Source organism: Rhincodon typus, chromosome 3 (genome assembly GCF_021869965.1).
Source record: "Rhincodon typus isolate 14 chromosome 3, sRhiTyp1.1, whole genome shotgun sequence".
NCBI classification, from domain to species: domain Eukaryota; kingdom Metazoa; phylum Chordata; class Chondrichthyes; order Orectolobiformes; family Rhincodontidae; genus Rhincodon; species Rhincodon typus.
In genome coordinates this window covers 80,701,723-80,723,942 of record NC_063334.1, presented here as the reverse complement: position 1 = coordinate 80,723,942, position 22,220 = coordinate 80,701,723, and the positions used below count along the sequence as shown (strand labels likewise).

The window sequence follows — 22,220 nt, the reverse complement described above, 5'->3', positions numbered from 1 at the left end:
GCTACTAATAGAAAATGCTTGGAGACATGACAGTTAGTTTAAAACTGGTTAAATTAACTACCTTCCCCCATCTGTCCTTTCATACATACATATTCTTTTCTCCTATGGCTAGCCAATTTAATTCGAGGATTCATTGAATTCATACACTTGCTGCATGCAATCTGTTGTGTGCTGGTCCATCACCAAAACAGTTACACAAATGCACTCTGTATAAAATGAGGTTGGCATTGTTGCTGATCCACAGATCACGCAAGAGTCTTTGAGTCAGGTAGGGAAGGTCAGGTCAGTTCCTGCATTGTATTCTTGTCTTATCTATGTAAGTATAATTTTTCTCCCAGGCACTGGGCATTTGGCTGGATGTGGAACGACCACCTGTCAAAACAGGCTCCAAGTGGGAACAGTGGTATATAGATGTCAAGGCCAGAGGGCTAAAAAGCCCACTTTTGTTCACTATGACACAGGCCAGGTTCTGCTGATGACTGTTCAGTGCCTCTAGCCCTCATTCCCTAAATGTTCAAACTGTCCTCACTGTGTCCTCACATAACTCTTGTACATCCTCCATAGCTTCTGACCCATTATCCACCATAGACCGAAATCATGAGCCCTATATTAGCACTAGGAAGTCTTTGAAATGCTTATGAAGCCATTAAAATAGTCAGTCATCCAAAATATCTTCTATTAAAAGTTCACAAATCTATCAGTTGGTCTTCATTTGAAGGATTCATTTTAATGTCTAATTTTCAATACTGCTGCTTGTGTAAGCTTCTTGAATCCACCGGATAAGGTGTGCTAATGCATCTGAACATGAACATAGTGCTGGTCAATTCAGTAGCCAATTACCTTTAAGGACAGAAAGCCATGATCAAGCATTACATTAAACACATGTTTAAATTATCATACAGCATCTAAGTCTGTCATTTGAAGTTGGCAACATCTTATAAGCATAGTTATTGACTTAGTAGTTGGCAGCTCCACAACAGGTTTCCCTTACGATTCAGGGACTGACTATCCTGGTGTATTTCACAGAGGCTTCAGGATCTCACTTTCCTTGCTGAAGATATCATACCAGGTAAATTCAAAATTGAGGCAATCATTTAAAAGGTTGAACCCTGTGTCACTTTGAGTGCATATCAATTTTTGCAACATCCCATGTTTCCTGTTAGGGTCAAAATGGTGACGTCAGGAATCAGCTTGAAAATTTCAATTTGCAGTTCCTTGCCAGCACTATCATTCCTGGATATGAGTTTGAGTCACACATGATCATAGGAACAAGAGTAAATCATTCAGCCCATCAAACCTGTTCCACCAATCATCACAATCATGGCTGATCAAACATTTGTGTCTTTTATGCACATTATCTATATAACCATTTATGGCATTGACAGTCAAAAATGTATCTACCTCTAAATATATTGAAAGACTGTGCTTCCACAGGCCTCTGCAATACAGAATTCCAAAGATTCATCATTCTCTGAGTAAAGTATTTCCCTTCATTTTGGTCCTAAATAGCATTCCCCTTTTCTTTAAATTGTGCCCCCTGTTTCTAGACTCCCCAGCCAGCGGAAACATCCTACTGCATCTATCCTGTCTATCCATTTAAGTATTTTGTATGTTTCAATGAGATCACTTATCATTCTTTGAAACTGGAGAATACAGGCCCAGATTGCCCAATTCCCCATGTAAGAAGGGGAATTTGGCCCCAAAGTATGCCTAGAATTGGCAGGAAACTGGTGTTTAGGAGTCTATTATTATGGATGGTAGGCATGCTGTCAAGCTATGCAACAATAATATTGGAATGAGCATCCAAGGTGCGCACATAAACCATAAATAGGCTATTTAAACATTGCAACCAAGGTCATGTGCTTTTTGGGGGTGTCGCTGACAAAATTTATTTGCGACTGATCACAGTCTGCACATTGCATTCTACAGTCAGTCTACTTTGGTACTAGGCCACCAAACCAGCATTCTTTAAAATGCCTGTTGAAGACTGACACTATAGATCAGAAGACATAGGAGCAGAAATAAGCCATTTGGATCATGTCTGATATTTTTCTCAATCCCATTCTCCTGCCTTCTCCCTAGAACACTTTATCCCCTTACCAGTCAAGAACATATTTGTCTCTGTCGTAAATACGCACAATGACTTGGCTCCAAGTCCTCTGCAGCAATGAGTTCCACAGATTCACCACCCACTGGCTGGAGAAATTCCTCCTCATCTCAATTCTAAAGGGTCATACCATCAATCTGAGGATGTACCCTTGGGTACTGGTTTCTCCGGCTAGTGGAAACATGTTCTCCACATCTGCTGTATCCAGGCCACTCAGTATTTTGAAAGTTTCAATGAGAACCCCCTCATCCTTCAAAACTCTGCATACAGACACAGAATTCTCAACAGCTCCTCATATGACAAGCCGTTCATCTCAGAATCATTTCTGTAAAACTCTTCTAGATGCCTTCCAACACCAACACATCCTTCCTTAGATATCGAGCCCCAAAACTGCCCATAATATTCCAAATGCTGTCTGACCAGAGCCTTATACAGTCTCAACAGTACATCTCATCTCTTGTATGCTAACCCTTTTGAAATTAATGTTAACATTGCGTTTGCCTTCCTAAGTCTCATGTCTATAGTTGGCTTTACTCAATTGTAAAGCTATTACATCTGATACCCAACTTCTCCCTCTGAAACTGTGGGGTGAATTCTGTCATTATATGGTCACTGGCCCCAGGGGATTCTTCACGTTAATCTCCACCATCAAGTCTGTCTCATTACACATCACCAAATCCAGAATTGCCCGTTCCCGGCTCTACAACAAGCTGCCCAAAAAAAAATCTCGTAGACATTCCATGAATTTCTTTTCTTGAGATCTGCGACCACTTAATTTTCCCAACAAGCAACGAACACTTGCTTCAGATGTGGTCACTATGAGCCACAATGGGCTCTACCAGCTCCATCATGCAGTTACAACACATTGCCTAGCCCAGCATCTCTAGTTTCATTATTTATTTTTTAATTTGGTTTTTAAAAGATTTGCACTGGTCTTTTAGTTTGTGCCCTGTAAATATTCTCCCTATTAACCTTCAATCTGAAATTAAACTATCATAGACGGTCAAATTAGTAATAGTCATCAACCAATGAACTTATGGTTTAACTTGTGATGTCACTGTTTTGTGCTGGGCCCCTGATCCTGGGCTTAATTTATCCTGTTTAATTAAAAACTTGGCAAACTAAGAGCCAAAACATGCAAGCAAAAATGCACCTCTTCCACTCTGCTCCAAATTCCCATGCTGCCTGTCAATCCCCAAACTATATACTCACTCGGGCTATCTCACTCTGGAAATGATCTTTCCTGACCGTGTGAAGCGTACAGAATTTTAAGTTCCTACAGTCCTGCCATTAGACTTCAGTACTTGCACTACATCTGATTTGGAGTGCAATCCACTTTCTAGTCAAGGAATCACAAACAAAAATCTTTGCCAGTTTTGTAAGCTGAAGATCACTGACTAGGGCAGCACACAGTGGCACAGTGGTTAGCACTGCTCCCCTACGGTGCCACGGATGTGGGTTCAAATGGAAGACTATACTGTTTCCTCCCACAGTCCAAAGATGTGCGGATTAGTTGGATTGGCAATGCTTATTTGCCCGTAGTGTCCAGAGATATGCAGGCTAGGTGAATTAGCCATGGGAAATGCAAGGTTACAGGAATAGGGTAGGGGGGGTGGGTCTGGATGAAATGCTGTTTGGAGGGTCTGTGTGGACTCAATGGGCCAAATGGCCTGCTTCATACTGTAGGGATTCTGTGACTTTGAAACTCACACTGGAAATTGGAAATCTGTCACATTAATGCCTAATTTCTGAAGTAGTGAAAGCCTTTTATCCTTTAGATATAACTAACCACATTCTGAAGACATCCACAGTCTGTTATATAGCTGTTTCCTGAGTAGGCAAACACACAACTTTTATTTGTGAATCTTGTATTTCAACAGGTGTCGATATATGCTGCTCCAGATAAGTGGAGTCAAACACATTATGCACTAGAGGCTGCAGTGAAACTCCTGGAGTTTTATGAACATTACTTCAATATCTATTACCCACTTCCAAAGCAGGGTAAGTCAAACATCAGTTTTCAATAAATATACAAAGTAAAAGGTATTGTACAGTAAGGTCATGTAAGTTGTAAGGTGTGGAAAAATTGGTGTGAAAAAGGGCTGAGAGAGCTGAAGGTTAGTAATCCAGTGGGGGGGTGTGGTGGAGGGGAAGCGAGAGAGAGAGAGAGAGGGAGAGAGAGAGGAGGAAAGAAGAGGTGAAGGATAGAGGTCATGAGGAGGGGGATTGGATAGGCTGAAAATCTGGAGGTTGGTAGGTGGGGGGTAAATTCCTGATTGGTATCTGATACTTTAATGAACACACTTCTAAGTACTTAACTGGCTGCAAAGTGCTTTGGGGCTTCCTAAGATTCCTCATTTCAGTGAATTCTTTCAGGGAATCCTTTATTTTTCAAATTAATTGATGTTAAAATAAATGTAAGTTGTTGAATGCAAATTCTGTTTCAGGTCTTACACTGTGACATTGTACTTGTTACAATACAACAAATTAATGAGACAGCACATTAAGAAACAATACAATGAGAAATGTTATATTTTTAGATTTAGTTGCAATTCCAGACTTTCAGTCAGGAGCCATGGAGAACTGGGGTTTAACGACTTACAGGGAAACATCTCTACTGTATCACCCTGAAACGTCCTCCGCATCAGATAAACTGTGGATTACCATGGTGATAGGTCATGAACTGGCTCATCAGGTACTGTATGTCTCGTATAATTTAGGTTGATTTTGGCCTGTATCTAGATTCATGAATCTCTTGCTTGTTAGTTGGCTTCATAATTCTGCTTTATAAAGTCCCGCGTCTAGTGCAAAATAGTTGATAAAGGTCATTGTATAAATGGAACTACAGCTCCATTATAAATATTAATTGTCTGTTAATCGAGATCAATAACAAGTTCACGTGAGGACTGTTAGTCTGGACCACAAATTCATTATCCACTGGTTCAGGTTTCATTCACTATTTTGGCATTAAAGGATTTGCAGAATGTTCCAAAGAACAACTTACAAAAGCGTTGAACTGGTTTGATGTAAAAAGTTCAGATATGTCACCATCTCCGTTATACTATTAAATGTGCTTTCTTTGAAGTTATGGCTCTTTTCATAGCACTTGTATCTCTGACCGAGATATTTGAGTTCAAATCCTACACTAGAATTTGAACACATAAATCTAGGCTTGCACTCCAGTGCAGCTCTGGTTGAATACTGAACTTCAGAAGTGTCACCTTTCAGATGAGATGTCAATCCGAAGCCTTGTATGCCCTATCAGGTAAAGATACGGTGACACTATTTTAAAAGAGAGCAGGCAAGCTTTCCCCATTGTTCTGGCTTATGTTGATGTTCAAGCAGTATCACAAAGTATTATTTGGCATTATCACATAACAGTTTATGGAAATTCCCGCTGTGCAAAATAAATGCTGAATTTTCCACATTGTAGCGGTAACTACACTTCAAAAGTATTTCATTAGCTTTGATGTGTCCTGTCCTCATTAAAGTCACTATATACTTTAAAGTTCTTATTCGTATCTTACAACTGAATATTTTAAGCATTTTTAAGATCATTCTCCTCTAATTTATTTTTATGTATGTGTTGTAATATGAAATAATTGCCAGTTTCCTGAAAGTACAGCATTTGTCAAATCTCTCTACATTTACTAGCTCCATGAATGGTAAACCATTTTCTTACCAGACGATAGGGCTGCTCTGTCACTAGTGAGAGAGACTAGTGATGGCAGTCACTGTGTGATCTGTTGGATCTATGTCTCCAAGCAGCCAAGTACTTTTATGTTGGAGACACCACAGAAAGTGAGCACATAGACAGATCACTCCACCTTTTACTGTAGCCTGCTGAAGGTCTCTAACAAACCTGTGTGATGTTCATCTGCCTCTCCTTGCATTTTGACTTGGTCACATAAAGCTGAGAACAGCGGGTATGTCTTCTGAAAGGGGCTGAGAGGGAGTCTAGTCTCCAGCAGTCCCTGAGTATCAGAGTCCTCTGGTGTTTCTTCCTATACCAACTGTGGGCATCTGTCAGTGACCAGGCAAGGCACTGGACAGGAAGGGTCAGTATGCTGAGAGGATGAGGTAGATGGAAGCCCTTGAGTACACATCATACATGTACTGCTGAACCTTGCAAGCTATGAGGCTTTGTGAGGTATCTGTGCAATGGCAGAGTTGTAGTGAGTGGGAGGATGCAGCAGCGCTGACCTGCATTGCAATCTTGGATCACACAGGATGGGTCTGATGAGAGAGCCTCCTGGTGGGATAACCCAGGATCAGGATCTACCTTCTATTGGTGACCCCATCCAGCATCACCAGGAGGGCAGCATTAGAGAATCTGCTTGGAATTCTTAAGGGGTATTTCTGGGATTCTAGGGGCAGGCACCACAGCTGAGGGCAAGCTCAGGTATGCAGTGAATGAAGTTCTGTTCAACTAGCCTTTAGGTAAGGCACCAGAACTTATCCTTGAAGATCCCATCAGTGGCAAGAACTTTCAATTTACTCAACACTTAATGTATCAGATGATTTGCTCAAATCTCACTTGTGTAGGTAAAGAGCTGAGAAGCATGTGATCACACGAGATAACATTCTCCATGCATTGAAGGATATGAAGACATCCAATGCACTCAATCCCGTACCTTCTCTTCAAAATGTAACATTTTGGCATATGGGCCCAGCAATAACTCTGAGGTGGGAAGAGAATAGGGGGACGGAAACCCAGAAGTAAGGATTTTTGCTGAATTTTTAACAATAAGACACTTACTTAAATATTTTCAACAATTTTCCTGCTTAACCACCATTCAGAATGGCGGGCTCCTTCTGTATAGGGTACAAAAACAATCAGGAAGTAAATGAGTTTTAGATAAGGAGGTCAGAGAGAACTCGGACCTTTGGGTTTGGACTGTTGGGAGGCACTGGGGAGATATCACGATCTTTAAGATTTGGGTCATGAGGTTTGTGGAAAGAGTGGAGTCTTCAAGTTTAGTTTTGTGGGTTTGGGAATTGACTTGGTTTTTAGATTTTGTAAGAGGTTGGGGTCTGTGGGGCTTAAATTAGTGGGGATGGGAGTTGGAGAGAAATCAGGGTCTTTAGGGTTTGGCTTATAAGAGAGAGGAAGTAGCTGAACAGGAGAGTCAGTTGCTTGGTGGAGAAACATTCATGTTCCCTGGCCCAGAAGCAGTGCGATAAAATCAGTTAGATGATAGATCCTGACCTTCATGCAGCTGCTAAAAATAAAGAAAGAGTTAAAATGGAGGTTGGCAGCCTTCCTAAAATATTTAGTTACTAAAGTGCTTGGTCACCAACTCCTGTCATCATTCCAAATAACTTTCTTAAAAACAAGTAGGTGGAATGGGATCAGGTTCTCTTTTCTTTCTGTCATTTAATAACGATGCAGCATTTTTAAAGATGCCCAGCCACTGAATGTAGATTCAGTGGTCCTTGCTAGAATAGGAATGTGATGACACTTGTAAAAGTCCTTCAATTTTAGAAAGCCATTTTCAAATTAGTCTGTATTTTATTATGCCATAATCATTAACAGAGAGGTGGGTGTGCAGTCCTTTTAAAAGCCCTCATATTTCACTTCTGAAATTAGAAAATTGACTGTAGAAATATTAGTGAATATCTATCTTTCCAGTGAATCTATCTATTCAGTAAATAATTATTGAATTCAAAATGACAAAAAAATCCTCACTGAATCCCTAATGAATGTCATGTTTTTCTTTAGTGGTTTGGTAACTTGGTGACTATGGAGTGGTGGAATGACATCTGGCTGAATGAAGGATTTGCCAGGTACATGGAGTTTGTCTCTGTCGATTCCAGTTATCCAGAGCTGCAAGTTGTGAGTAAACCTTTTTCATTATTTGTTTGTGAGTAAACCTTTCTTACTATTGGTTACTTTATTGCAAGATATATAACTCTGTTTAATTCTTTTAATATTTCCTCTTTACAGGATGATTATTTTTTGAACACTTGTTTTGGAGCAATGGGAAGAGATTCAATGAATTCATCTCGCCCCATATCCACACCTGCAGAAAATCCAACTCAGATAGAGGAAATGTTTGATACCGTCTCTTATGATAAGGTATTTGTGGCACTTACTTGGATGTGTTGTATAATGTCACAGAATTTGAAGCAATGTTGGTTTATTGATATGTTTGTTAAGATTATTAATTATTGTTGAAAATGAAGTTAACGTCCTCACAGACATTGCTGGATAGATGTACACTAAATCCCACACAATATTGTATGAAAAATGTTAATATGTAGTCTATATTTATTAAGAGTATCAGATCAATATTTTCCTTCTCACCATTCTAAGATGCACACATTGGAAAAGAAGGACCAAGTTATCATTTTCGTCTTAAAATTTATAAGATGCTTGAATTAGGTCACCTTTATCTCACATGCTCAAGTAATAATTGCACTGATGTGCGGCCAAAGCAAATCATTCACAGCAGCATCACAGTACAACACTGAGTAGATTAGTTAATTTCAGTGTCCAGAGTACGCAAGGATGCAGTTCAATACGAAGTTGCCTAATTTAACCGACTTGATTTAATGATACAGTATAACGCTTAACTATCTATCATCAGTTATTAGCACCTAAATAAGGCACAATTGTAGTTTGAGTTTTTCATTAATGATTAAGATTCCCTTAGTCTAAAGAATCGTTAGTGTTTTTAATCTGGAATCTCTAACAGATTCCAGTATCAAGATTCTGATAATAAGAGCATAAGATGTACAGCTTCACTATTTGGAATAGATTCTATGCATTGGCTTCCTGTCATTTGCTTTGCCCTGGGACCCTTGGGTGCATGACTGATGACTGTTACAAACTGTCATTTTATTTTCTCTAGCATTTTCTCAGCTCTCTTCCTAGTGTAACCAACCTTTCAATTAACAAACAACCAACTTGCGACAAAGAAGAGATTGTAAACGTACTGTTCATAGTGAAGGATAGTCTTCATGTATTACAAGGAAATTCTAATTTGAATATAGCCTGTAAACTTAATTACTAAATCTTAGTTGTAATATTGAGCATTTTCTCTGTGTTCTGAGACTTAAGCTATTAAACTATCAGTTTGGTACATTAAGTTTTCCCTGTGGCATGGTCTTCCTTTGTGTTCAATTTAAACTGCCCAGAAAACAAAATTCTGTAGTGCTTCCATCATAAGCATCATATTTCCAGGTTTTAACCTGAGAAGAAAACGCAACTTCACTTTGAAAATAATGCATCTTCTTCCTGACCCTACAAATCAAGTGGTGGAACAGAGAACAAAGCCAAGGGCAGGGACTACCTTAAAAAAACCATGTCCCTCATCAGTCAGCTTTTTTTTAATACGTAAATAATCCCACTTGCCTTCTTTTAATATTATTGAAAAATACTCATGTTCTTGCATCCACATTCAGTAATTTCCCATTAGTTTGTTTCTCCACCCAGCTTACCTTTAGGATCTTTTTTAAGCACCACTTTTCAAAGATCATGATCTTTTATTTCTCTTTCCCAAAGCTGCGAGCTTCATATGAAAAATTCATTACTGACCAGATGTAACATTTCAGTACATGCATTTCATTTCAAGACTCCAACTGACACACTTTAGAATGTTGCTTAATTTCATGAAACAGTTTTGGCTTGTCCAGTCCAGCTTATGCCAGCATGTGTCACAATGCTTCCTAACACAGTTTAATTGAAACGCTCTTACTTGCTTAGTTTTACTGTGATGTAGTAAAACTTAAACATGCAGTTTCTTTGTCCTTTACAGTGTATTTTTTAAGTATTCAGTGTAAACTTGTACATACCATTTTTCTTTACAATTATAGTGATTAGATTTTACAAATCTTCATTTGTTGATATAAGTAAAATGTTATCACCATTATGGATATTGTTGATAGTGCTCCATCCTTTCTTAAATCATTCATCCCTTCAATTCCTGTAAGAACTTATTCACTATTGGGGAGAGACAGTTTGGTGAGGGAACACAGCTTTGTCTAATCCTTCTTTTGATCACTTTCCAAGAACCAAACTGTTCCCCTGTAAACTTTACTGCCTAATTCTCGTAAATATTCCAGAAGAATCCTTGTATCAAATTGAAATGCAAAATTAAATTCAATCTTAGGGACCTTAGTGTTTGGACTTGTAGTGCAGGTAAATAGTATACTTTAAATAGGCAGAGATGATTTTGTGTGTGTGTTCCAAATAAGACCATAAGATATGGAAACAGAATTAGGCCATTTGGCCCATTGAGTCCGCTCCACCTTTCACTCATGGCTATTATGTTTCTCAACTCCATTCTCCTGCCTTCTCCCGGTAACCTTGATCCCCTTACCAATTAAGAATATATCTATCTCTGTCTTAAATGCACTCAATGACTTGGCCTTCATAACCCGCTGCGGCAATGAGTTCCACGGATTAACCACCTTCTGACTGAAGAAATTCCTCCTCATCTCGGTTCGAAAGAGCCATCCCTTCACTCTGAGGCTGTGCTGTTGAGTCCTACCTAGTCTATCCTACTAGTGAAAATATCTTCACATCCACTCTATCCAGACCTCTCAGTATTCTGTAAACTTCAATAACATTTCCCCTCATCCTTCTAAACTTAATTGAATACACAATCAGAATCCTCAATGACACACATACAAATAAAGAGCCATTAATTTTGCTCTTTTACCATTTTTCTCTCTTTTAACCTATATACTGCTGTTGATTTATGCTTTTCTATCCCTTCCAATCTCACTCTGGATATTGTTATCCAAAATCCACAATGTAATGGTGCCATATCATCTTGCTTTTTAAGCCTACATTTCCCCTCTCCCAAACCCTACACCCCTCTTAATTAGACGTAAAGCCTATCTACAGCCCTAGTTATTTAGTTCACCAGGACACTGGCTCAACATGGTTCAAGTGAAACACATCCCACTAGAATAACTCCTTTCTGCCCTAGTGCTGGGGCCAGTGCCCAACTAAATGAAAGCCATTTCACGCACACCAATCTTTGAGCTACACAATTAACCCTTTAACTTTATTTATTGTGTGCTAGTTTGGCCATTCTTCAGGTAGTAATCTCAGGATTATTATCTTAGATGTTCTGCTTACTAACTTAGCTCTTAACTGATCAAAATATTTCAGAAGAACATCCTTTCTAGCCTTACCAGTGAATGGATGATGACTACTACATTCCTCTCCTCCCTCTCCAAGTTCTTCTCCAGCCCCAATGAGGATATCACAGCCTTTGGGCCTCCCGCTCAATGCTGCAGAGAGTAGTATCTATCCACTTAATTATATTGTCCCCTACCACAACTTCACTCCTATTTGCTTCCTCCACTTGAATGGCTCCCTGTGGAGGTGTTATTGTCGGTTTGTTCATCCTCCCTGCAGTTCCCCCTTTCGACGGCACAGCTTGCAAGAATTTTGTACCTGTAGCACAATTGGAGAGGCCAAGTCTCCTTAATTATAACCCTCTTAACTTTATACCTGCTTCACCTCTCCTGCCCCTGATCAACGATCTATTTTTAGTCACTTAGTGTGAGGCATGTGACCACTCTGCAGTAAAGTGTCCAGGTAACTTCCGCATTCCTTGATGTGGCAACTGCAACTCAGATTTCAGCTGGTCAACTCAGATCAGAAATTTCTCAAGCTGCGAACATTGTGTTCACTTTGGATAACATTGTTGTCCAGCAGCTTCCATATGTTGCAGAGGCAAATGATTACCGTCACTAATGTAAAAACCAAAGGAATTGCGGATGCTGTAAATTAGAAACAAAAACAGAAATTGCTGGAAAAGATCTGTGTGTATATATATATATGCATTAAATGTAACTCACATTTTGTGTCTTTTTAAATGTAGGGAGCTTGTATCTTGCACATGTTGAGAAATTTTCTAACGGAAGAGGTATTTCAAAGAGGCTTAGTTCATTATCTACGAAAACACAGCTACAGAAATGCCAAGAATGAAGACCTGTGGAACAGTATGGCCAATGTAAGAGTTTCTTCTTTTGCCTGAAAGTTGGATTGTGTATTTCAATAAGAATTCAGCACTTGTTTAAAACAACATCATTCTTAAACATATTAATTGTTTCACTATCTTTAAATTAGTTTCTCTGTTAAATGTGATTATTTCCAATCCTTTTGGAAAAAGTAAAGAATGCACTAATTTGTGGCAACACATCATTCAATTCAGAAATTATAGGATTATATTAAAATTTATCTTAATAGCTTAGCATTAACTCTTTTAAATGGAGCTGTTGTCATCTCATTTCTTTCCTATTTTTCTGCGATGTTTGAATTCTGTTCTTATTAATGTAGTTTTGTTTGGGGTTTTACTCCAGATGTTTTCTGAGGCTGAAAAGAATGATTTTTTTTTTTTTATTTATTCACGGGATGAGGGCATCACTGGCTAGACCAACATTTATTGCCCCATCCCTAAGTGTTAAGAGTCAACCACATTACTGTGGGTCTGGAGTCACATGTAGGCTAGATCAGGTAAAGATTGCAGATTTCCTTCCCTAAAGAGTATTAATGAACCAGATGGGTTTTTCCCCAATAATAAACAATGGTTTCATGGTCACTATTGGACTTTTAATTCCAGAATTTTTTATTCAATTGACTCAAATTCCATCATCTGCTGTGGCAGGGTTGGAACTCGGGTCCCCAGAACTTTGCCTGGGTCTCCAGATTAATAGTCCACTGATAACATCACTAGGCCATCACCTCACCTCGATTATTATTTTCCTTTCAAACTGGAAGGCATCTCTTAGAAGCCCGATATTCAGGTTATTTTAATGAGTTCAGAAATTGAACGAAACAAAGCCCTCATTATTGCATCTTGGGTATTGGTTATTTCATGCAACATCACGTGATTGTCCCTGACTTTGGAAGAGAGTAAAATAAACCCACCACACTAAACATAGTTGCAGGTAGGACCCTGTAAACAGATTTATTGATCAAAAATGTGAGTTACACATAATGCGTATATACATAAACCCCAAAGATCATGAAGCAGATGCTTCATTTCCAGGCTGGAAATCAAAAGTTTCTATAACAGTTCCTGAAAGAGTTTTGCAAACTTTTTCCTTTTTTCAGAATCATTTTACAATTGCTTATTAAATCTTAGCATTTCAGGAGTACCTTGTTTGTTATCTTAAGCAAATTTAGAAAGTATTTCTCAACCTATCTTGCTCCAATTGAGTACTTTAACTCAACAGAAATTTTCATCAGCTCTGTTGGTTTACTAGTTGCATCACAAATCCTACAAGATTTTCTCTGACTTCAAAATGAAGACCTCTACTTACTGCAGATTACTGTAAATCTGCAACGTGTCACAAGTAGCAAACATTGTGTTCACTCTGGATAACATTGTTGTCCAGCAGCTTCCACATGTTGCAGAGGCAAATGATCACCATCACTAATGTCAAAACCAAAAGAATTGTGGATGCTGTAAATTAGAAACAAAAACAGAAATTGCTGGAAAAGCTGTGTGTGTGTGTGTGTGTGTGTGTGTGTGTGTTTGTGTGTGTAGATTTAATAAGCAATTGTAAAATGATTCTGAAAAAAGGAAAAAGTTTGCAAAACTCTTTCAGGAACTGTTATAGAAACTTTTGATTTCCAGCCTGGAAATGAAGCATCTGCTTCATGATCTTTGGGGTTTATGTAAGTTTGTGAAGGTAATGCAAAAACAATTTCTGTTTTGATATTCCAACAGACTTGCACTGAGGAAGACTTCACCTCAGGCGGATTCTGCTACAGTGCCTCACAAGCTGCTAAAAATGCTGTAAGATTTGGTTTGTTTTATCTTTGTTAAACCTTATATAAATCTGGTCACCTCTGAGTACAAGCAACTTGCAATATCTTACATGTACCATAGTATCTACATAATTACAGTCTGTGGGACCTCACAACTATCTTAGAATTCTTGTGTTCAGGTTTTGATGCTGGAAATTCATTTAAATAATATTGGGAAATTGGAAAAAAGATGGCATGATGCATAAGGACAGGAATTTACAAGAGCAGTAACTTAAGGAAAGGATGTATTGAGGTCCAAAATTATTTAAATTTGAAGTTCCCCAAATTTTGATATTTCATTTTCTGCCTTCCTGGTCGTCTATGATAGGAATTATCAGCCTTCAGTCAAATTCCTGCATTTGCTGAACCTGTTGCTACTTTGGAATTCATTATATAAATATTTATAATATTTATTCAGACATAAACACACATATGGAGCCAGTGGGATGGGACTGGATCTTCTGGTCCAGAAGGAGGGACACCACTGTAAGAGCGCTCAGCAAAGAAGCAGTCCAACCAGTCGCAAAGGGTGTAACACAAGTAAAAAGTAACTCAATTAATGGAATGCAACTGCACCTTAATTTATGCAATATGCCCTACCTAAGCACTGACATCCAAGTAACCTGCAATTCAAAAGCACAACCATTAGGTCAAAAGTAAATGTTGACTGCTTATGCATTGTCTGTTTGTATTTGTCTTAACTTTCTTAAAAGAAAAGTAGGGAGAAACAAAACATAGCTTCTTAAGCTGTCCGGTGCCTTTCAATTCCTCAGTATCTCTATGCAGGGGAACATTTAGATATCAAGGCAATTATGAACACGTGGACACTTCAGCAAGGAATACCAGTGATAATTGTCGATCATAATGGGAGTTCAGTCAGGCTACAACAAGAGCGCTTTCTTAAGGGAGTGCTCCCAGAAGACCCCACCTGGGACTCACTGCAATCTGGGTATTTATGTTTCAGTTGTGTTCTTTTTAATTTTCCTCTTTTTGTTTTGATGAAATATTTTATACATCATCATGGATGCTTTCTGCAACATTTTGAAAATCAAAAACACTTTTCATGATTTTTGCAGCTACCTGTGGCATGTCCCACTAACGTACATAACAAGCAGTTCAAAAACTATTGGTAGACACCTGTTGAAAACAAAAACAGGTACGTACGCTGAAAATTGCTGCTTTTCAATAAATAGTATGATCTGAGAAATATCCAAATAAAACTTTAATAGAAGCAAAGATTTTTATGGAATTTATCTTAATGTGAATTTAATTTCACCTCACCTTGTGTAGTATTTAATATATCTCTAACATTGTTCTTCAGTTTTACTGTACAATGCCCATAACAATATGTACATGTAACATCACGTAAGATTATAATTATATGATAGCTAAAGCTATCCCTTAATATTTGAAAACAAAATAGTGCCTATTCCCACTGAATTACCTCATTTTCATATAGTTGTAAATTTGGCATTTGTTTTAGTTGACTGCTGTCTTACTAATGTCTTAGAGTCATAAGGATGTGCAGCATGGAAACAGACCCTTCAGTCCAACTTGTCCATGCTGACCAGATATCCTAAATTAGTTTCATTTGCCAGCATTTGGCCCATCTCTCTCTAAACTTTTCCTTTCAATATACCCATCCAGATGCCTTCAAATGTTGTAATTGTACCAGCCTCCACCACTTCCTCTGGCAGCTCATTCCATATACACACCACCCTCTGCATGAAAAAGTTGCCCTTTAGGTCCCTATTAAATCTTTCCCCTCTCACCTTAAACCTATGCCCTCTAGTTTTGGTCTCGCCCACACCGGGAAAAGACCATGGCTATTCCCCATTTCCATGCCCCTCATGATTTTATAAACTCCTTTGAGGTCACTCCTCAGCCTCCAACGCTTCAGGAAAAAGAGCCCCATCTTATAGCTCAAACCCTCCGACCCTGGCAACACCATTGTAAATCTTTTGTAAACCCTTTAAAGTTTCACAACATCCTTCCTGTAGCAGAGAGACCAGAATTGAACACAGTATTCCAAAAGTGGCCTAACCAATGTCCTGTACAACCGCAACATGACCTCCCCACTCCTATACTCAATGCACTGGCCAACGAAGGCAAGCATATCAAACACCACCTTCATCTTCCCATCCTGCGACTCCACTTTCAAGGAACAATGAACCTGCACTCCAACTTAAGGAGTTGTAAGTTTAAGTTATTGTTTTAAGAACTTAACTTGGACTGACACTTCTGCAATGAAATCAGGAGTTGTTGCCTACTTTGGAAATGTTGAAGTGAATAAGCATCTCATGATCCTTCCACAGACAGTAAATAAAAATGGATTAACTGGTTACTAAATAATTGTTGTTGCTTGGATTTTGCTATGATTAAATTGGCTGCGATGTTTATTCTCATAACCAATCCATTGTTTGTAAAGAACAGGAAAACTCAAGGCACCATACTAATGTTGCAAATGCTGAGTTAGTTGAGTGTGGATATGTGAACTTTTTTTTATTCGTGTTGATGTGTGAATGCTCCAGGTGTAATTCAGAGCTGCTGTTGTTAATTGGAACAAATATTTAAGAACCGTTTCACTTTAGAATTTTGTCAAAATAATTTAAAAAAATTATTTCGCAAGGCTCTTGCAGTGCAGTAGTAGTGTCCCTGCCTCTAAGCCAGGAGTCCATGGTTCAAGTCCCACATTTCCAGAGATGTGTAATAACTGCTTCTCCTTAGGGATTTGTAGAAAAAGAATAGTGGTCTGTGTTGAGAGATAGTAGGAACTGCAGATGCTGGAAAATCTGAGATAACAAGATGTAGAGCTGGATGAACACAGTTGGGGGATTCTCAACATGGCAACCCTGCCTTCTGTTTGTCAGTGGCTGCCAATACCATTTTCATGGTAGGGAGTAAAGCCTTCTGCCTCTTGCAGCGTGCCCAAGATGGAGCCAGAAGCAGGCTGGTACACAGGCAGAGATAGTAGGAACTGCAGATGCTGGAGAATCTGAGATAACAAGATGTAGAGCTGGATGAACACAGCAGGCCAAGCAGCATCAGAGGAGCAGGAAGGCTAACGTTTCGGGCCGGGCTGAGGAGAGCAAATAAACTTGTGTGGAATACAGGCTAGCTCTTGCTTCCTCCTTTACCTAATGAATATTTGCCTAATCAACATATTATGGCATAGCATGTTTATTTATCATTTGCTGTTCTGACAGTATGTGATTCCCTGCATCTGCTATTCCGGGGTTGGGGGGGATAAGGATAGAATCTGACACAGACATTTTTTTTGCTTGCATGTACATGATGGGCCAACTGCTCTCTGTCCAGTATTCTTCCTATATTTTTGTGTTTGATCTGTTAGCTGTGAGAATTTCTTTTTACTAATTAGCTTCTTTAACTTCATTTTACCTCAATCAGATCATATTGAACTCGATGGAGAGACTCAATGGGTTAAATTTAATGTGGACATGAATGGATATTACATTGTACATTATAAGCATGCTGGATGGGATTCTTTGATTAATCTGCTATGGCAGAACCACACATTACTGAGCCAGAAGGACCGAGCAAACCTGATTCATAATGCTTTCCAACTTGTCAGGTAGTGTGGAAATTCACTATTACTGTATTTAACGATTATGTTACAATGATAAAATGAGTGTACGAAAATATGTCACTGGAATTGTGCTTAGTATAAGATCATCCACGTTATGGAGAGCAACAATATCACATGGCATCCCACCTCACCCAGTCCTGTCTCTACAGCAGTGTTAGTGCTGCCTGCTAATCTATTTTAAATTCATTTTTGTGTTCCCCAAGCCAGTGAGCATAAAACTGCAACATTTAGAAGAACTAACCAGTTGGAATCTTTGAATCTCACCCTGTTTCCCTATATTCTACCATAGAAACTCAGGCAGCTATCCATTGGTGGGCTGCTTCCATTCCACTCATTACCTCTGAGCTCCTGACTATTGTGTCCTTTCACAACTATCATTCATTTCCTTTAGGACATTAATTGGTGATAGGCTAGGTTATTCTTTCTCGCACGGGTTGTGTGCATCACTGGCAAGGCTGGCATTTGTTGTCCACTCCTAATTACCCTTGAACTGGGTGGGTAGCTATACATTTCAGAGGGGTAGTCAAGATGGGTCTGGGGTCACATGCAGCGCAGACCAGGTAAGGACAGCACACCTTAACGGACATTAATAAACTGGATGGGTTCTTATGATGAGTAACAACAGTTACACGGTTGCCATTAGATTAGCTTTTATTTCCAGATTGTATTAAATTCAAACTTCAACATTTTGTCATTATGAGATTTGAAACTAAGTGTCCCAGAACATTAGCCTAAGATTATCGTCACTCGTATTGTGACAATGCCACTATGCCACTGCCTCCCTTCAATTTGATTGGGTGGCGCCAACCAGCTAAAGAGCTTACTTTAACAGTATCGTGGACAGTTCATGTGTTGAGCAGGGCTCACATTGGCTTAATTTTTCAAAAAAATATTTGCCGTCAGTTGCCTTTCTCTTATCCTCTGACTTTAATGGTCTTATTGGTTTTAATATTCATCCACTTCCTCCTGAGTTCCCATCTCGGTCTGAAATTTTTACATGCTATTTCTTCGTGGCCCACATTAACCTTTAGATTCTGTTTAATGTTCTCCAGCAATCAGGCCATTAACCCTGTCACATTTTGCCTTGCTTCCGCTTTCTCTTCCTCATTCTTACTTCAAAGATTCATTCTAACACCCCTCTCCCCAGCCTCCAACTTTTCGCTTAATAGATACTTTTTGATTAACCATTGGCAACCAGTAAGAGCTGAACCTTAACTTATTCTGTCAGCGTGAGCCGTAAATGACAGAACAAAGTGCATTTTGTATGGGTAAAAGTTGAGGACAAATCACATTTATTGGAGGGGCATCACTTACACTCAGTAATTAAACCAGGAAATAGTTATTCACAAAAACTAACAAACAAACAGAATAACTTGTTCGAAATAACTTATTGATCATAGTCTTCAGATTAGGTTGTCTAACTTTGGTCTGTGATCAGAGACAGGAGCATGTGACTGCTGGTGAAGTAATGGTGGCTCAGTGGTTAGCACTGCTGCCTCACAGCACCAGGGACCCAGGTTCGTTTCCACCCTTGGGCAACTGTCTGTGTGGAGTTTGCACATTCTCCCCATGTCTGCATGCGTTTCCTTCGGGTACTCTGGTTTCCTCCCACAGTCCAAGGATGTGCAGGTTAGGTGGGATAACAAGGTGTAGAGCTGGATGAACACAGCAGGCCAAGCAGCATCAGAGGAGCAAGAAGGCTGACATTTCGGGCCTAGACCCTTCTTCAGAAATGGGGGAGGGGAAGGGGGTTCTGAAATAAATAGGGACAGAGGGGGAGGCAGATAAAAGATGGATAGAGGAGAAGATAGTGGAGAGGAGACAGACAGGTCAAAGAGACGGGGATGGAACCAGTAAAGGTGAGTGTAGGTGGGGAGTTAGGGAGGAGATAGGTCAGTCCAGGGAGGACAGACAGGTCAAGGGGGCGGGAAGAGGTTAGTAGGTAGGAGATGGGGGTGCGGCTTGAGGTGGGAGGAGGGGGTAGGTAGGAGGAAGGACAGGTTAGGGAGGCGGGGACAAGCTGGGCTGGTTTTGGGATGCGGTAGGGGGAGGGGAGATTTTGAAGCTTGTGAAGTCCACATTGATACCATTGGGCTGCAGGGTTCCCAAGCGGAATATGAGGTGCTATTCCTGCAACCTTCGGGTGGCATCGTTGTGGCGCTGCAGGAGGCCCAGGATGGACATGTCGTCTTGAGGAATGGGAGGGGGAGTTGAAATGGTTCGCGACTGGGAGGTGCAGTTGTTTAGTGCGAACCGAGCGTAGGTTTTCTGCAAAGCAGTCCCCAAGCCTCCGCTCGGTTTCCCCGACGTAGAGAGGAGACCACAACGGGAACAGCGGATGCAGGTTAGGTGGATTGGCCATGCCAAAATACCCGTAGTGTTCAGGGATGTGTAGCTTAGGTGGTTTATAGGGGGATGGGTCTGGGCGGGATGATCCAAGGGTCAGTGTGGACTTGTTGGGCTGAAGGGCCTGTTTCCACACTGTAGGGATTCTATGACCTTTCTATGATGTAAGTATGGAAACCCAAGGGGTAACCTTTGAGGAGCCTACATCTTCTGATCCGAGATTGTTTCTTGCAATCGTACTTGTTCCATTCCATACTAACAAAGCTACCACAGCCTTCCTTCCTGCCTGTCTTTCTGAAAAGCCACTTACCTCTGAATATTTATTTTCCAGCTTTGATCTCCTTATCACCTTGTATTATCATTGAGTCATACAGCATACAAAGAGGCCCTTCAGCCCACCATGTCTGTGCCAACCAACAAACACCAAACTACTCTAGTCCCATTTACCCATACTTAGTCCATAGCCAGTTTTACATTGGCAATTTAAGTGCTCACCCAGATGCTTCTTAAATGTTGTAAAAGTACCTGCCTCCATCAACCTCTCAGGCCGCACATTCCATATTTCTAACGCCCTCTGGATGAAAAAATTCTTTCTCAGATCTCCTCTAAACCACTTACTTTTCCCATTAAACTTATGGCCTCTGGTCTCAGACATGTCTGCCATGGGGAAGAGATTTTCATGATCTATTCTGAATACGCCCCTCAATTTTGTATACCTCATTCAGATCACCCCCTCAGCCTTCTCTGCTCCAAGAAAAACAAACTCAGCTTATCCAGTCTGTTCTCCTAACTGAGACTTCATCCTGGGTGAATCTCCTCCGCATCCTGTCCAGTGCGATCACATCCTTCCAATAGTGTGGTGACCAGAACTGCACACATTATTCCATGTGTGGCCTAGCAATATTTTATAAACTTGTACAATGAATTCCTTGCTGCTATATTCTAGGAATATATGACCCAAACAGTAAAGGCAAGCATCTCGTATGCCTTCTTCACCATTCTCTTTACCTGTGTTGACACCTTCAGGGATTTATGGTCTTGTTCCTCAGTATTCCTAAAGGACCTACCGTTCATTATGTAAATCCTTCCTTTATCAGAGCTCCCAAAATGTATCACCTCAAATTTATCAGGATTAAATTCCATCGGCCATTGCTCTGCCCAATTTACCAGCTGATCAATATCGGACTATAACCTGAGATCATCCTCCTCACAACCAACTCCACCTACTTTCATGTTATCTGCAGACCTACGAATTATGTCATCACATTTCACATCCAAATTGTAAAAATACATAACAAACAGCAAGGGTCCCAGCATCAAACCCTGCCATACACTGCTGGTCACGTGCTTCCAATTACAAAACAGCCCTCCACCATGACCCTTTGCCTCCTATTTGGAAGCCAATCTTGGATTCAGCTTGCCAACTTGTTTTGGATTCCATGAGCTCTTACCTTTTTGAACCCACCTTCTATGCGGGACCTTGTAAAGGCTTTACTGAAGTTCATGTAAACCACATCAAGTGCTCTACCCTTATCAATACATTTTCAAAAATCTCAGTTAAAATTAATCCGTGCTGACTATCCCTGATCAGTCCCTGCCTTTCCAACAAGAGTGATTCAATGGTATTATCATTACTGGACCTCCACTAATAACATATAGTGGGCTACCAATGAAAGAGTTGAAATAGACTAGCAATATAAATACTGTGCCAACAAAAGAAGGTCAGACATTCAGAATTCTGCAGACTGTAACTTGTCTCCAAGCTCCGTACTACCTGCCCACTATCTACAAGGCACAAGTTGTGAGTGTGATGGAATGCTGTCCACTTGTTTGCATGAAAGCAGCCCCAACAATACTTGAGGCTTGATTTCATCCAGGAAGAAGCAGGCCATTTGATTCTCACCCCATCCAACATTTACTCCCTTCATCACTGATGCACTGTAGCAGCAGTGTGTACCATCTAGAGGATGCATGACAGAAATTCACCAAGGCTAATTTGACAGAACCTTTTTAACATGTAATCTCTACCATCTAAAAGACTACCAAGAGAAGCATGGGAATATCACTGCCTTTTAAGTTCTCCTCCAAGTCTGACACCGTGCTGCGTTGGAACTATATCACCATTGCTTCACTGTCACTTGACCAAAATCCTATAATACCCTTCCTAAGAAGACCTTGGGTATCCCTACGCTCAAGGACTGCCTTGGTTTAAGAAGGAAGCTCACTACTTACCTTCTGCAAGGCAGTTAGGAATGGGCAATAAATGCTAGTCCAGACAGTGATAACAAGGTGTAGAACTGGATGAACGCAGCAGGCCAAGCAGCATCAGAGGAGCAGGAAGGCTGATGTTTCGGGCCTAGACCCTTCTTCAGAAATGGGGGAGG

The 22,220-nt window shown here is 40.1% G+C and overlaps 1 protein-coding gene across 2 annotated transcripts in view; it reads left to right on the top strand.

The window, feature by feature from the left end:
- Positions 1 to 22,220, top strand: part of erap2 (endoplasmic reticulum aminopeptidase 2) — a 65,000-nt gene that overhangs the window by 20,867 nt on the left and 21,913 nt on the right. For both annotated transcript variants that reach the window (XM_020532496.2, XM_048595065.1), the window contains 9 exons: positions 3,988 to 4,108; positions 4,648 to 4,802; positions 7,830 to 7,943; positions 8,055 to 8,186; positions 11,950 to 12,081; positions 13,804 to 13,872; positions 14,657 to 14,832; positions 14,960 to 15,039; positions 17,292 to 17,475. In XM_020532496.2, coding sequence (XP_020388085.1) covers positions 3,988 to 4,108; positions 4,648 to 4,802; positions 7,830 to 7,943; positions 8,055 to 8,186; positions 11,950 to 12,081; positions 13,804 to 13,872; positions 14,657 to 14,832; positions 14,960 to 15,039; positions 17,292 to 17,475 — 1,163 coding nt within the window. The remainder of the gene's footprint in view (positions 1 to 3,987; positions 4,109 to 4,647; positions 4,803 to 7,829; positions 7,944 to 8,054; positions 8,187 to 11,949; positions 12,082 to 13,803; positions 13,873 to 14,656; positions 14,833 to 14,959; positions 15,040 to 17,291; positions 17,476 to 22,220) is intronic.